At 49.2% G+C, this 16,831-nt stretch overlaps 1 protein-coding gene across 2 annotated transcripts in view; it reads left to right on the top strand.

Annotated features, from left to right (window-relative positions):
• ABCC1 (ATP binding cassette subfamily C member 1 (ABCC1 blood group)) overlaps positions 1-16,831 on the top strand; it is a 136,180-nt gene that overhangs the window by 31,955 nt on the left and 87,394 nt on the right. For both annotated transcript variants that reach the window (XR_013384956.1, XM_077906741.1), the window contains exons 2-5: positions 7,215-7,391; positions 10,024-10,149; positions 14,659-14,796; positions 15,926-16,051. Coding sequence is in view for 1 of the 2 variants with exons in the window: in XM_077906741.1 (XP_077762867.1) it covers positions 7,215-7,391; positions 10,024-10,149; positions 14,659-14,796; positions 15,926-16,051 (567 nt within the window). In the remaining variant the exon portion in view is untranslated. The remainder of the gene's footprint in view (positions 1-7,214; positions 7,392-10,023; positions 10,150-14,658; positions 14,797-15,925; positions 16,052-16,831) is intronic.

Here is a 16,831-nt window from a genome sequence, read left to right on the forward strand (position 1 = left end):
TCTCTGTTTGTTTAAAGATTTTATTTATTTATTCATGAGAGTCACAGAGAGAGAGGCAGAGGGAGAAGCAGGCTCCATGCAGGGAGCCCGATGTGGGACTCGATCCCGGGACTCCAGGATCACGCCCTGGGCCAAAAGCAGGTGCTAACTGCTGAGCCACCCAGGGATCCCCTATTTTTAATTTTTGAAAAAAGATTTTATTTACTTAGAATGAGTGAGAGCATAAGCAGGGTGGGGGGGAGGGGAAGAGCAGACGAGGAGGGAGAGGGAGAGAAGCAGACTCATCGCTGAGCAGGGAGCCTGGCACTGGGATCATGACCCGAGCCGAAGGCAGATGCTCAACCGACTGAGCCATCCAGATGCCCCAAGAGCAAATTAATTTTAAACTTGTTTAAACAATATAGTGAATTTATTGGGAAAGGTCCACTGGGAAGGAGGACTGCAGGTGAAGTTTGATCCAGTGGCACCCTTCCCCCATCCTCTCCCCCCCACATGGCACCAAGTACCAGTTTCTTTCATCTCCGCTTTTTATAATGTCCACTTTGTTCTCAGCTCTCCACAGAGGTGACACTCCTTCCTTCCCCTCCCAACTTTTGGTGCTTCCCTGGTAAATAGCCGAGACACCTATAAACCCCACATCCTCAGCCTGCATCACTGGGGACAAGAGAGTAGCATCTTTGCTGTGATTGAATTGATTTGGATCAAGATGCCTTAGTTTCCGGTGGCTCAGTTTCCTCATCTGTGAAATGAGCATAGCTTTAGTGCCTCTCCTGTGAGGACTGAGTGATATGCCTGGTACGTCGGTGCTCAGCGTGCCGGTCGTCATCATTCTGCTCCAAGAGAGAAGGATGTGAGATGAAAGCACCCAGTAGATATGTTACAAACTCCCCGAGCTTGTGGGCCAAGCAGACTTGGATATGTGCATCAGGGCTGGGGGCTGTAGGGGGAGGCACATGAAAGGGCACCAGGGCTGTTGAGGTGTCCTCACACCATTAATCGTATGGGTTGGGGGAGTCTGTGATGCTCTTCTTGTATGGAGCTTTTCTTGGGCCGCATTCCCCACGGTGCGCTGCCTGGGTCCACACTGGTGACTGTTTTCTGGACTCCCTTCTCCCAGGGTTGAATTTTGTCACCAGCCTGGGGCCCGATGGCCGCTCCAGAATTAGAGAGCAGTGGTCAGGCCAGCCTGATTGCTGAAGCTCCCTGGATCTGGAGGCAGAGCTGCTGGAAGGAAGAGCGGGGTGGCTGCAAGCCCTGGGGTCGTGAGCCACGAGTGGCCCGCAGACTCTCCGTGAGTCATCGCCTTTCCTAAGCCTTCCAGTGGCCCTCCGCATTTGCTGTTTCCTGCCCAAACCCCAGATAGCGGGGTCACGCTGCTGGTCTCCAGGGGGCGGCCAAGGGAGTCCCTTTTACAGAAGATTCCTTATAATCTCAGCCAGTGAGGGACACACTGGACGCCCTGATATTGTTGTCTTCATTCTGGGGACAGTTGTCAGGGCCACTGTTGGCCGGCTGAGGCGGCCTGGGGGCAGGTGGCATCTTGGCTGCCTCCTGCAGCAGTGAAATTGCACGTTCACGAGCAGGTTTCCCCTCTCTGTGTGCCCCCCAGTCCCCCCTTGCTGCTCCCTCCTGCCTCTCCCTCTGGGTCAGGGCGGGCGTGCGGCTTGGAGCAGGAAGCTGCCTTCTGAAGGGCTGGCTCCTGCCTTCGCTGAGCTGAGCATTTCTTCAGCTTCTCCTTGCCAGGGATTCCGTGTCCTTAGATGCTCCCCAGTTTCCTCTTGCTTACTTCCTAAGTCAAGTGTTTCTCTGTCCTCTGAGCTTCCTGAGTCTGGGCCCTGCCAGTGCCAGGGGTGGGGATTAGCGTGAATTCTTAGCATCTGCTACTGGCTGTCACCCCCTCGTGTCTAGAGCATGACAGTCCCATGCAGAACACCTCTCATGCACTGTGCCTTTTGCTACTGGCCAAAACCCCCTCCAGGCCCTTGGTTTTCCTGACCATCTCACTGGGGAGGAGACTAAGCTTGGAGAAGTGAAGTGACCCGCACAGGTTTTCATGAGGTCAGGGCCTGAACTTCAGTCCGCATCTGCCCAACCAGTAAGTCCAGGGTTGTATCCAGGTTCTACCTGGATAGATTGTTATTTTTTAAAAAGCAAAGTAGGAGATGATGTTGGAGAGGGGAGGCATGGCATGAGCCATTTACTCAATAATTTCTGGGTACCTGCCAGGTGAAGAGGAGAGGTGTCCAGAGTAAATAAATATGGTCCTGGCACTGAGGTCCTTGCATGGTCCTCGTAGAACAGAGGTAGTGACAAGTAGGAAAATAATTGCAAAGATTGGGGGGATGAGTCTGAGGATTTGGGGAGTGGGGAGGAAAGCTTCCTAAAGGAAATGCCCAAGTTGGGTTTTGTGGGATGCATAGGAGTTTGTTACAGCAGAAAAACATTTCAGGAAGAGCATCTAGCCAGAGGTATCCCAGAGAACCATTCACCTGACCAGCAGCTAGGGAGTGCCTTAAAAGCAGGGACCATGGCCCTCCTGGGTCTCCAGTGCCTTGAACAAGCCTGATGCACGTGTGGTAAATGTTTCTTTGAGTGAATACTGGAGTTGACACATTGGGGAACAAGGGTGGGAGAAACTGTAGGAGAAATAGATGGGGCTCAGATGTGGAAGATCTCACGAACCACAGCAGGGATCGGCTTTTGAAGGGGACCGGGAGCCATGCAAGCTGGTACCCAGAGGAGAATGGACAATCAGATCTGTCCCATTTATTAACATGAATACTTAAGTCTGTGAATTTTCTCCCCGAGCAGGAAAGCCTTACTGCTTTTTAACACATATGGAAAGATCTTCCATTTCACTCATTATGGAGGGAGGGAGTGAAGCTACAGTGAGCTATTTTCCACATCCACCTCTGCAGAGATCAAAAAGCTCGTAATACGTGTTGTTTGGGAAGTAGCCACCGTTATACCTTGTTCGGCGGAGTATAAATTGATACCCCCTTGGAGGCCACTGTCTGTCTTAACTTTAGATGCATGTACCTTTTGTCCCCACACATTCACTTCTAGAAAGTTATATATATATGCCTGTGTGTATGTGAAACAAGGAACTTCCCAGGTTATCGATTTACTGCCGCATTGTTTGTCTATTAGAGTAGCCCATGCCCGGTCGGTAGGAGGCTCGTCAGTTAAAGTCAAGTCCATACCAAGTGCCTGGAACAAAGAATGAGGAAACACTTCTTTTGCAGTGCAGGATGACCTTTAAGGCCTGTTATTTAAGAGAAAAAGCTGGGCGCCTGGCTGGTTTAATTCGTAGAGCATTGACTCTTGACTCTTGATCCTAGGGGTTGTGAGTTCAAGCCACCCCGTTCAGTGTAGAGACTAAATAAATAAATTTAAAAAAACTAAAAAAACTTAAGAGAAAAAGCAAGATACAGAACAGTGAGAGGTGGATGCTCCTTTCTATTTGATAACAGAAAATATGTATTTGTGTGTGTGTGTGTGTATACACACACACATATACACACACATACATAAAATATTTTCTGGAAGGATATGCAAGAAACCCATAATGGTTGCTTCTAGAGACAGGGTTAGAGACTGAGATGCAAAGATGGCATGTCACTTTTACCTTTATTTAAAAGAAAGGTCTTAAGAATAAAACATACCTCTGTTACTGAGAAAATCAGTTGCTAATATTAGGCTAAAAACAGAATACAGGGCAGCCCGGCTGGCTCAGCGGTTTAGTGCCGCCTTCAGCTCAGGGCCTGATCCTGGGGACCCTGGATCGAGTCCCAGGATTGAGTCCCACATCGGGGTCCCTGCATGGGGACTGCTTTTCCCTCTGCCTGTGTCTCTGCCTCTCTCTCTGGGTGTCTCTCATGAATAAATAAATAAAATCTTTAAAAAAAAGAATACAGAACAGTATATTTTATACTTTTTGGGGAAATGAAATCTATACACTTCATCTGGAAGATATTTGGAAGAATACACAAGATGTTAGCAAGGGCAATTTTGCCTGTGGGATGGGATAGAGGACAGCAGGTTCAGGGAGGGAGATTACTTCTTCACCATATGTATGCCATTTTATATAGTTTGAAACATTTTTGACACATAAAATGTATGACCTTTTAAAAAAGTAAATTAATACAAAGAGAGAAACATGGATGAAATGTTGGTTGGGTGCATGAGTGGGTAGATGTATGGATGGTTGATGCATAGATTGGTAGATGTTGGGTGGGTGGCTGCATGCATGCATGGTTGGATTTGTAGAGAGTGGGTAGATGGATAGACAGGTAGATGGATGGATGGGTGGCTAGGTACATGCATGTTAAGGAGAGGGTAGATGGATGAGTTGGTACATGGGTGGATGGGTAGATGGATGCATGTATGCATGGACACATGGCTAGGGAGTGGGTAGATGGGTGATGAGTTGGTTGTGTGGGTGGGTAGATGGATGCATGGATGCATGGGGAGGGAGTGGGTAGATGGATAGATGGGTAGATAAATGAGTTGGTACATGGATGGATGGATGCACAGATGCATGGGAAGAGGGTGGGTGGATTAATGGATAGATGGATGGGTGAGTTGGTGCATGGGTGGGTAGATGGATGGGAGTTGGTGCCTGGATAGATAGATGCATGGATGTATGGGTAAGGAGTGAGTAGATGGATAGATGAGTTGGTGCATTGGTGGGTGGATGGATGGATGGGTGAGTGGGTGGGTAGATTAAGTATCTTGCGGATACACGTATGGATGTCCGAGTAGGTAAGATAACTGGCTGTAGTAGGGACGACTGAGTGGGGCCAGGAGGACTGGAAGCAGGGAGTGGTTAGAATGGTTAGAGAATTATTGAAGTAGTCCAGACAAGGAATAATTGGGGCAAGGATTAGGTTATGGAAATGTCTCATACATGAACCAGCTTCTGCTATACAGAACCGCATATATTATTGCCCAGCATTGTTTTCACAAGAAAGGCAAATTCTTTTGGAATGAGCTTTTTCTGGCAACTGCTCAGAAACGGTTCTGTGTATAATAACCAACTAACAGTTTAATTCTCTTTTCCACCATCACCTCAAGAATTACAAGTGATGTGAAATCAGTCAAAATAATCAGTCTTTGATCTAAACCACTCTTATTCTCATTTACAAGGCTGTCTTCCAAATACCAAGTCCACGGAGGCGTGACCTTTATCCTTTTTTAGGATTTCTTTGTGTCTAGAAGTTTCCTAGCTAATCCCTTTGTGTGCGTTGACCTTTTAAAGTTTATTTATCAATGATTTTCTTGTTCTTGGTTCTGGAGAAGTAACTGTTCGTATCCTAGAATAATTATACCTCTGAAGAACCAGTTTAGGTACCTGCTTAATAACCAGAGCCCCACTTGCGCTCTTTCTTAATGTCAAATCCTTTCTTTTTTTAACCATCTTAATAACCATTTTGAAGTGTGCATTTCAGGAGCATTAACTATGCTCAGTGTTGTTGTTCATAATGAGGTGTCTTTTCTGAGAAGCTTGGAGCATGTATTTTGATGAAATGTGTGTTTTAAGTGAAATGATCTTTTTGTTCCCATTACCTTCTTTCACGTCCTCCTATGTGGCTTGAAAGCTTGTTATAGAGCCCTAAGTTTCTGAGTTCCTTGGTGGTCCTGCTTACCTGATTGTGGGGAGTCTGTAGGGATCAGAGCTACCTGGAGCTTTCTGGAGTGTGCTTTGTCTGGTGGCGGGGAGAAAATTCTAGGAGGGAAGTAGGCTGCATGGGGCCTGGGTCCTTGAGGCAGCTGGAATACCCGGACCTCATCCTAAGAAGGGCTGCTCCCCAGCTCTCCTGCTGATGGTTGTGAAGCAGGAATTTGGGCCCGGTGCTGCCAGATTTTTCTCATTTTCTAAGTGGAGCCAGATCTAAATGTTTACATGAAATTTTCTGATTTTAAAAGTTGGCATCTAACCTAAGACTCTTTAAAAAGCATGCTAAAACAACAGCAGTAACAACAAACCGTGGGCCAAATTGGCCTGGGGGCCACCAGTGTCAGATCTCTGATGTTACCTGACCTACTCATGGTAGAAATAGGAAGTGAAAACCCCAAGGTAGGGTAATAACTTTTCCCAAAGTTGTGTAACTGTCAGTGGTCAAATCAGGACTTGAATTAAATTCTCCATTTACAGAAGTCCTAACTGACAGATGAAGTTTATTCTTGGGCCCATATACTTGATCCATTTATTATGTGTCTGCTTATCTATTTGGCTCCTTCCTTCCTCCCTCCCTCCCACAGAGAGAGGCAGAGACACAGGCAGAGGGAGAAGTAGGCTCCCTGTGGGGAGCCCAGCGTGGGACTCGATTCCAGGACCCTTGGATCACCCCCTGGAGCCGAAGGCAGATGCTCAACCACTGAGCCACCCAGGTGCCCCTGTTTGGCACGTTTCTAATGAAACACATGTGGGTTCCTAAAAAAAGAAAAGCAATTAAACTTGTTTCCGAGACTGGATAACTTAGTGGTTCAGTGCAGGGACTTCAGAACCAAATTGGCTGGGTTTGAATTGGGCTCCAGATCTTGCCTACTGTGCGGTACTGGCACCTATCACCAAACCTGTCCGTGTCCTGGCTCGCCCTTCTGAAAAAGGAATGACAGAGTCCTCAAAGAATTAAGGGAGATAACCGCATACAAAGCATTTAGAATAGAACCTAGCACTTAGATTACAACTTGGGCGTCATCCATGATGCTGATGCTGCTAATGGTGGTGGTGGCAGTGATGATGATGATGATGATGGTGGTGGTGGCGCTGCCGATGGTGGCTGTGGTCATGATGATGGTGATGTTGGTGGCACCGATGGTGGTGATGGGGATCAAGAAGAAGACTTTCTGAAGTCCTCAGTTGATGAGATGGTAAGGTAGGGTGATTCATAATGACTCAAGGACTCTTCAGTTGACAGGGGAATACCCTTCTGGGTTTCTTCAGTGACAGGCTCTAGCTTCTTCATGATGGCGGGACTTGCCGCAGGTCCCAGGCCTTACTGGTTCTGTGAGGCAAGACCTGCCTTTATGCCTTATTTTTTGTCTCATGGTCTTTCTGGCTCCTGATCTTTCCAGGTGGCACGTTGTGCCCAAGAGGGCCTCAGGGTAGGGTCTCATGTGTTTTCTTGCACTCCATCGTGTCGAGTTTTGACCTTTGGGCCCCCCTCTCCCACGGCCCGTGGATCCTGATCCTATGTTTTTGTCCGCAGGAGTGGGATGTCTCGTGGAATACCAGCAACCCCGACTTCACCAAGTGCTTTCAGAACACGGTCCTCGTGTGGGTGCCTTGTTGTTACCTCTGGCTCTGCTTCCCCTTCTACTTCCTCTATCTCTCGCGCCATGACCGAGGCTACATTCAGATGACATATCTCAATAAAACCAAAACTGTAAGTCCCTTGGGGTTTCATCGAGGTGGCAGGTGGGGTGGGGTGTGCTTGGGTTGGGGAGTGGTGGTTGGTGAAGACAGACACGTTTCTTCTGCTTAAGTGGGTTCCTTCTTCTAGAAGGTGGTGGGCAAAGGCTGAGGCTTTGGGTTCAGACTTGGGTGCACAGGTGGGCTCTGCTTCTTACCAGCTGTGTGACCTTGAGCACAGTTTTTGACCTGCCTGAGCCCCTGCTCCCCCATCAGTACAGTGAGCATGATAAGCTCTCCCCTACGAGATGATCAGGAGACAATTAGGAGGTCTTCATACCTGACCCGGGGATTTCTTTATCTGCCCTCCCCTCCCGTCCCCTCCCAATAGTCTTTACCTTGAAGTAATTTCATGCTGCAGAAGGGTGGCAGGAAGGATCCCAGGAACTCCCCCCCACCCCACCCGACCCCACCCCGCTGACCCTGGATCCCCGTTACAGTCAACAGGTTTTAACATGTTGCCACACTTGTTTTATGATTTGCTCTTTGTCTCTCCAGTTACACAGGTCATTTATTTTTTTCGGAGTCATTTGAGAATCGATAGCATCTGTGCTGTTTACTAGTTGATTCTTATGGTGTGTCTTTTCTCAAAACAGGGCATTCTCTTATGTAACGACAGTATAGTTACTAAATTCAGGCAATTTAACATGAACACAATACTTTAAAAAAAAATCTTCTGTCTGAATTCTGCTTTTGTCACTTGTCCTACACAGCCCTGTCTAGCACCACACCCCCAGCCCCATCCAAGAACCAGTCTTGGGGCAGCTGGGCGGCTCAGCGGTTGAGCGTCTGCCTGCAGCTCAGATCGTGATCCTGAGGTCCTGGGATCGAGTCCCATATTGGGCTCCCTGCAGGGAGCCTGCTTCTCCCTCTGCCTGTCTCTCTCTCCCTCTTTCTCTGTGTCTCATGAATAAATAAATAAAATCTTTAAAAAAAAGGATTTTATTCATTCATTCATCCATTCATTCATTCATGAGCATGAACGGGAGGGAGAGAGAGAATCTGAGGCGGACTTCACCCCTGAGTGCAGAACCCGATGTGGGGCTTGATCTCACCACCTCGAGATCATGACCTGAGCTGAAACCAAGAGTCAGATGCTTGACCAACTCAGCCACCCAGGCGCCCCTCATGCAGTACTTTTAGTCATGGTGTCTCTTTGGTTTTCTTTAATCTGGAAGGACACCCTGCCTTCCTTTGTTGCTTTATGACAATGACGTATTGGAAGAGCGTGGCCCAGTTGTGTTAGAGGGAGTTCCTCAGTGGGGGCCTGCGTGATGTTTCCTCAGGATGCTGGTAATGCATGTCCAGCTGGAAAGCCATGGAAGAGGTGTTGTGTCCCTCTGGGGTCTTATACCTAGGGTCGTGTGGTGTTCATCCACCCCGGATTGATGGGGTTCATTTGGATCTGTGGTCGGAGTGTTGCCTGTTTGTCCCCATTACAGGGCTGTCTCAGGGAAGACATGTCAAGAGCAGGTACTGGTCACGTTCTTTATTCCATTTCCTCTTCTCGACTTAGCAAGTGTCTTACTTCATTTTAAAAGCCACGTTTCTGAAGACTTAATTTTCCTAAAAGCGAGAGAACTTGAGTGGTTTTACTGAAGCTGCCCCTTTGCCTACAGTACCCTCATCCAAACGTGTCTCGTTCATACCACACAAAACGCTATCGATTTCCCCCTCCTACGTGGATCTAATGTCTTCCTCTCAGACCTTTGGGGGCACTTTGTGCTTTTTTGGGGGGAGCAACATCTCCCTTTAAAATATAAAACAGATTTTACAAAGAAATGAACAACGCCTTGCTCAAAAACCCTCTTGTTGAATAAAATCCTCACTGTGGCCCAGCGTGATCTAGTGCCCAGGCTCCCCTACAGCCATCTGCCACACTCACTGCTCGTTCCACAGCAGCCATAAACCTGTCACACGCAGTTCCTACCTCAGTGCCTTTGCACTTGCTGTTCCCTGTAACTGAATTGTTATTTCCCTCAAATATCCACATTTGGCTCTTTACCTATATGTCTCCTGATTGCAAGGGCCCTCCCTGACCATCCTGTGTTGCCGGCTTCATTTTTCCTCATGTCAGTTCTCACTCTCTGGCATCATAGCCTACATTTTGCAGGTTGGTTTTGGCCCATTTTTTTCCCCACTAGAAGCTCCGTGATGAAGGCAGGGACTTTTGTCTGTTTTGTTCAGTGTTGTATCCTTGGCACTTTGAAAAACATGTGGCCCATAGCAGGCACCCCGTGAATGTTGGTGAATGAGTGCTTAGAGCGTGAGGTGCCTTATGCAGGCGTTCAGGGTGGCAGATGGAGGTGAGCTGTAGACTGAGCTCTTGAATTTTCCTGTGATGGAAAGAACAGCGACCAGACAAATGGCGATGCCCTGGGTGCAGAGGGCATCGTACTCTGGTTACAGGCTAGCGTGTGATGGCCCGGAGGCTGGCTCGCCCTACCTAGGACTTGCCCGTGCTCAGAGGCTGTGTGCTGTATCTGAGGACCACAGTGATGGTTTCGGGGTTGGCTGGTCCCTCCAAGGCTGAGCTTTTTGCAGGGGTGCTGGGCGAAGTTCCAGGCTGCCTGTTGTAAGACATGTATGTCCTTCTTCTCTTCCAGGCCTTGGGATTTGTGCTATGGATCGTCTGCTGGGCAGACCTCTTCTACTCTTTCTGGGAAAGAAGTTGGGGCAAAATCCTGGCCCCGGTGTTTCTGGTCAGCCCAACCCTCTTGGGCATCACTATGGTAAGTAGGAGCTAGCTGTCCACCAGGTACCACCAAGGCCAAAACCATTGGTCAGCGTCTAGAAATGAGAAGATCTCACAAGAAAAATCCAAAAATTGGGTTTCTCATGAACGATTCAGAGATGGCAACAGCAGCCTCATCGTCTCCTGGGACAACAATCAGCCGGACCTGAGAGATGACTGCAGCCTTTCAAGGGGGGCCTGTGCCGTGCACTTTGCCACAGTCCCCACCACACCTTGTTACCCTCCTTGCCACTGAGGCTGAATGGCGGGTGCCATCTCCTGTCGTGTCTGCTGTGTTCTGTTCTCGTGCTGGCTAGCTCAGCCATTGATACCAGTTGTCTGTGACCTAACGGCCACTTGAGTTTTTAGCTTCTGGCTTACGAGGTGGGATGCCAAGCTGAATGGGAAACCACCCTGCCCCACGGGGGCCCATTATTGTGTGGGACACTCACCCAGGGCAACTGCTTTATTATAGCTGCCAGGTTTTAAGTACTTAATGTGTGCCTGGTGCTGTTGTTGGGGGTTTATATGTCTTGAAATGAGAGATTAGAATTCATCTATTCTCAGAGCAGCCTTGTCCCCATTTGGCAGGGGAGGACACTAAGACTCAGGGACATTAAATGTCCTCAGGGTCATGCAGCAAATACCTAGCTGAGTGAGGGGGTGGTCACTGTGGAGGCTGTGGTTTGGCACCCACATGCCACGTTGTTGTACTCTGAATGAAGGGCCGTTCCTGCGTATGCATGCCATACCTCGGTCCTTGGAGAAGCCTGGAAGGTTCTCAGCAAGCATAGCCCTCGAGTGTTTGAGAGTGAGCAGGGAAGCAGGTTCGGGGTAGGATGTTGTAAGTGGGGAGAACAGTGAGTCCAAGGAGGGGTTAGAGGCTGGGGGTGAAGGAGTAGAAGCCATCCATGAAGGAGGACTGCGGAGTGGGGCTTCAGGGGGTACAGAGCAGCAGTTGGCAGAAGATGGGAAAGGCAAGGCAAGTCCGAGCCAGATTGCGGAGGCTCGTGAATCTTTATTGCACTTACTAACAGCCCCAATCTCTTTACATGTGGACTCATTAAAGGATTTGTGCTCTTTATTCCTGTGTTTATGGATAAGCAAGTTGAGGCACAGAGAAGTAAAGGAACTGACTCAGGGTCACACAGCCAGTAAGTGGGAGAGCCAGCCTCACACCCAGGTGTCTGCCCCACTGTTTGTGGGCTTCTTTGCCAATACGTGGCTCTCCCCGGGGGCTTGCTCACCTCTCTGTCTCCATAGCCGGGCCCCACGCCTTAGCATGTAGTAAGCACCCCATAAGTGTGTCAAGGGAATTGGTAAAGGAAGAGCTTGGTCTTGTTGGCCTGAAGGTCTTAGACTGTACGTCTGGGCAAGAAGGTGTAAAAGGGAGACTAGTGTTGTCTGGAGTGGCTCATACCCCCCTTACCTTCCTTCTTCCTGGTCTTTTGATTCTTCATTCATGAGTGTGTCTGTGATGTTGGGGACACAGGTGTGAGGGGCTGAGGGTCACTGGGCCTTACGCCTTCTGAGACTCTGAGCTGGCTGAGAGGTGGCCTAGGAGATCTTCAGTGTCTCCCTTGCCCTGTAGGCTCCGTGACAGAGGAAAGGATCCGCCCTGCTGTTCCTGTGACAGTGACATTCCGTCTACACCCCTGGGGGCAGGAGGAGATGGCACTAGGAATACGGGGTGAAAGCAGTCAGCAGATAGATTTTTATCCTTACTGTGTGGCAGGGATTGGAAACAAGACAGACACAGTTCCTGTCCTTGTGGAGCATATGTGCAGTTGTGCAAACACTCAATGAACAACTTCCCCCAAAAGGGCACAGTTTGCTCTTGTGCAGTGTGCTGTAAGGGTGAAGTTTGGTGGACGTGTTTGGCCTGGGGGGCTAAGGAGCCAGGAGTGGTAGAGCCCGAGCTGAAACAATGAGCAGGAAGTTAAAAAGTTGAGGAGGCTGAGGGCAGGGGACTGTCTAGTTGGAGAGAATAGACTAGGGTGTGCAAAAGTCCTGGGCGTCAGAGGGAGAAATGGGGGAGTTGACCTGTGTGGCTGAGGGAGAGGGAGTAAGGAGAGGAGGGCAGCAGGGATGGCAAGAAGGGCAGAGGGCTGACTCCATAGGACCTTGAGTTTTTTTTTGGGGAAGTGGTTTTTTTTTGTTTGTTTGTTTGGTTCTGCATTCCCAAACTTTGGTTCTCCAACTTTCTTGTGCCATGGGCCCATTTCTCCTTTGCCAATCAGGTCTGAGGATAACGTTCCTAATATAAATACACAGGATCAGGGAGGGACGCCCGGGTGGCTCAGCAGTGGAGCGTCTGCCTTTGGCTCAGGTAGGGATCCCGGGGTCCTGGGATCAAGTCCTGCATCGGGCTCCCTGCAGGCAGCCTGCTTCTCCCTCTGCCTCTCTCTCTGTCTCTCATGAATAAATAAAATAAGTCTTAAAAAAAATTTAAAAAATGTAGTATCACAAAGGAAACCAATCCTACACACACGTATATATGTGAAGATTTTGTGATCGTGTTTTTGTTTTTACTCGAGGTTTAATTTAAATATAGTAAAATTCACTTTTTTTTTTTACATTATTTATTTATTTATTCATGAGACACACACACAGAGAGGCAGAGACATAGGCAGAGGGAGAAGCAGGCTCCCTGCGGAGAGCTCGATGTGGGACTTGATCCCATGGCCCTGGGATCACAACCTGAGCCAAAGGCAGATGCTCAACCACTGAGCCACCCAGGTGCCCCTAAAATTCACTTTTTTAAGAAAAATACAAGTTCATGAGTTTTGATAAACCTACAGTGTCATGCAACTACCAGCTCCACAGTTGAGGCCTGGAACAGCCCCATCGCCCCAAAACGTTCCCTATCACCTGGCCTTTTCCAGAATGTCATGTGAATGGCACTGTGCTGTCTGTGGCCATTTGAGGCTGACTTCTCAGACCTGGGCCAGCTGTGTTGTGTGTGTCCAGAGATGTTTGTTTGTTTTTTAGTTGTTCTGGGTGTATTTGGTGGCCTGGTTTCAGCACACATTGTTTATCCATTGTTCAGTTGCAGGGCACTTGGTTTGGGAAACCAAGCATGCTTAAAAACAGCAAAAGATTAAAAAACAAAGTAAAAAATATACGTGCGTTCCACATCAGGATCTCCCAGCGGCTGGGATCCCTCCTTCATTTCCAAGCAGCGATGGCTGTACGTGAGCGCAGGAGACCTCGTCCCCCATGTATTTTCAGATACAGTTTCTAATGGCGACAGAGTCCCAGGGACTGCTAATGCTCTGCGGTGTATCGCCCTCACTTCTGACTGGTGGTGCTGATGAGATAAAGCAAAGCTGTGATTGTTTTCCCATCCAAGTTCATGGACCTCTGGGTTCTGGCCACAGCCTGGTCCTTGGACCCCAGGTTAAACCCCCCAGTCCTCAAAGGAGACTTTTGGAGCAGGGGTGTGGCTTGCCTGGCTCTGTGTGTTCAAAAGCCAATTGTGGCCTCTGAATGGGGAAATGGATTAGATTATTGGGGCAGGTGGGGAGGCGGGGAGACCAGTGGAGGGCCCATGGGGTCACCCAGAGCAAGGGGAGGGGGCAGGTCCAGGATGAGCAGTGGATGAACAGAGCATTGGCCTTGGTGGCAGAGCCGGTTTGGGTTGCTGATATATTAAATGTGGGGAGTGAAGGAGATGAGGGCACCCCCCAGGAAGATGAATGATCGGTGGCTGTGCTTCTGGGGAGTAAGGACAGGTGCCGTGGGGTCACTCCTCAGAAGTCTGGCTCATGACTGGCTTTGGGGATGCACCTCTGGAGGCCAAGTCTGCTTGTTTGGGGAATGGCCATGGCCATTTCTCCTTCTTTCGGGAAAAAGCCGTCTTACCACGGATTTTCTCTCCCTGATCATTAAATCATGTGCGAAATGGCCTACTAGTCCCAGGTATCAGGAATGAAATAAAATCGCAGGCTCCCCTGTCCACCATCATGCTGATGAAGTTCCCACAGACGAGTTGTATAAATGTAGGCAGGTGATGTAACTTCCTTCATTTCCTTCTGTTTCCCAAAGAATAATTAGTCTCTGTCAGGGCTGGGATGACCTGTAACTGAAGGGTCGGCCCATGGCTCATTTTTGTAAATAAAGTTTTATTGGCACTCAGCCATGCCCATTCATTCAGGAAAATGTGTGCCTCCCCCTATTGTAAACTGAACTTCCTCCCTGACCTCGCCATCCTATCCCAGATCTGTACGCGGCCTCCGTAAATTCCCACCACTTTCACGTTAGGTGCTGTTGTCCTTTCTCTTTTTGCAGACGAGGCAGCGGAGGCTCAGAGGAGTTCAGTGACTCTCCCGGGGTCACCAGCAAGGCAAGAGCAGAGCTGGTAGTGGAGCCACGTGTCCTCCCCAGACTGTGTTTTTTGTACCACTGAGCTGAGGGCAGCCCAGCTCCAGGCCTAATACGTGCCAAGACTGTGGGGGTTTGGGGCCTGGACTTCTGACAACTCCTGTCGTGTGCTTCTCTCTTGCAGCTGCTTGCTACCTTTTTAATTCAGCTCGAGAGAAGGAAGGGAGTCCAGTCCTCGGGGATCATGCTCACTTTCTGGCTTATAGCCCTACTGTGTGCCCTTGCCATCTTGAGATCCAAAATCATGACTGCCTTAAAAGAGGTAAGTGGTGGCCTTTTCCCACATCTTCCTGCAGCGGCCCTCGGGAGGGATGCTTGCTCCTTCCAGCTTAGGTGGAAAGCATGTGTTCCCACGGGAACCAGGGGATGGGTACTACATGGACCCAGTTTCTTCCACAGGGATTTCCCTAGCTCTTCCAGCCTTTGTTCCAGAACTTTCTTTGGGGCCCCACTCGTGTAGCTTCAGGGGCCCATGTGGGTTCTCCAGGGGTCAGAGCCACAGGCAAATAAATGCACACCACCCTCTGAGCATCTGTCAGCAGTTAAAGAGCAGGGCAAGTCAGCTCTGGATATTGGGCCTCTGGGGGCCCAGTACCTGCCCTCCTATTACTTCAGTGCCATCAGCCACCACTCCAGCCAAGAAGTGGTTCACGTTGGCTGCCTATGCTGCTCCCAGGAAATGGGAAGAGTGTGCTTTTTCAGATGCTAACTTGCCGTCCCCTGCCATCTTCAAGCTAGTCAGTAACTGCACATTGATCGATCACCTGTAGTGTTTGGTGTAGATGGTCTTTAGTACTGAGGGCAGCTGACATGTATTGAGGTCCTGTTTCCAAGGTACCAGGCAGGGACTAAGTTTTTTTTTTTTTTTTTTTTTTATGAATAATCTTATCCACTACTCACAATTGCCCTGACAGGGTTGTGAGCCTCAGCACTAACATTTTGGGGTGAGACGTCTTTGTTGTAAGGGGCTGTCCTGACCTTTGTAGGATGTTTGGAGGGCATCCCTGGCCTCCCCACACTGGGTGCCAGTAGCAGTGCCCACATTACAGTAAACAGAAGTGGCTCTAGATACTACCAGATGTTCCCTCGGAGGCATAATTCCCTTGATTGAGAACCGCTGGTCCCTTTATAGATGGCAAAACCGAAGCGCAGGAAGGTTGAATGAATTGGCAAAATCCCGCCACCAGTACGAGCAGAGCCACGCCTGAGCCTCCCTTCAGCATGTCGGACGCCCTCACCAGGGCATCGGGAGCCACACTGTCGTGTAACCGCCTCCCTTCTGTTAGGGCAGGTGGCTCAGGGCAGGGGAGCTTGTTCCTGGGTCTGCACCCTGCTCCCCTGGCCTCTCCAGAAAATGATCTTCTCTTCCTCCTTCCATGGCTCCCATTTAGGATGCTGAAATCGACGTGTTTCGCGATGTCACTTTCTACATTTACTTTTCCCTCGTGCTGATTCAGCTCGTGTTGTCCTGCTTCTCAGACCGACCGCCCCTGTTCTCTGAAACCATCCATGACCTCGTAAGTGTGATCAGAGATTGTGTGTGTGTGTGTGTGTGTGTGAGAAAAATACTGCACCATGCCAGGTAACATTGATTAGATGTCTGTTCTGTGCCAATATTGTCCATTTGGCATCTCATTCCATCTTCCCCAAAAGCCCAGAGAGAGGTAATATCATCGTGCCCACTCTGCAGATGGAAACATAGAGGCCTACATGTGGCTACGGGGGCTTAAGAAGGGACTCTGATGCATAGTTGTAAAGTGTTGTGTCTTACAGGCCTATAGGTTTTCTCATTTGGTTGCCATAGTGATTTTAGGAAATGTGAGCGAACATTTAAAAGTTAGGAAGTTTCCCATAAATTCTAACTGTGGAGATTTTCTAGAAAAACGAGAAGTTCTGGCAGTATTAGGACCACTGTCCCACATGGCAGGCAGCAGTTGACCTCAGCTGTGGTGTGTGGCCCTACATTACCGCAATCCCCATTACTCTCTTTTGCATTATATAGTCTTGGTTCCTTCTTTTACAGTCTGGGCCTGGCCCCTGAGGGATTTCCATTTGAGACCCTTGGTTCATTCTATCAGTTTGAGGGACACAGAAATCCTGTGTCACCAGCAGATGAGTGGGTGGATGGAGATACGGCCAGTCTTCCTGCTGGTGAAATGAAAGGGAACATAGTCCTTTACTGCAGCTGCCTCTGTTCCTCTGCCCTGTTTCCCTGTCTTCCTTCTTCCTTCCCTTTCTTCTTCTCTCCCTCCTTCCCTCTCTCCTTCCATCCACAGCATGTGCCAGGCCCCAATCTG

Source organism: Canis aureus, chromosome 8, assembly GCF_053574225.1.
Source record: "Canis aureus isolate CA01 chromosome 8, VMU_Caureus_v.1.0, whole genome shotgun sequence".
Classification (NCBI taxonomy): domain Eukaryota; kingdom Metazoa; phylum Chordata; class Mammalia; order Carnivora; family Canidae; genus Canis; species Canis aureus.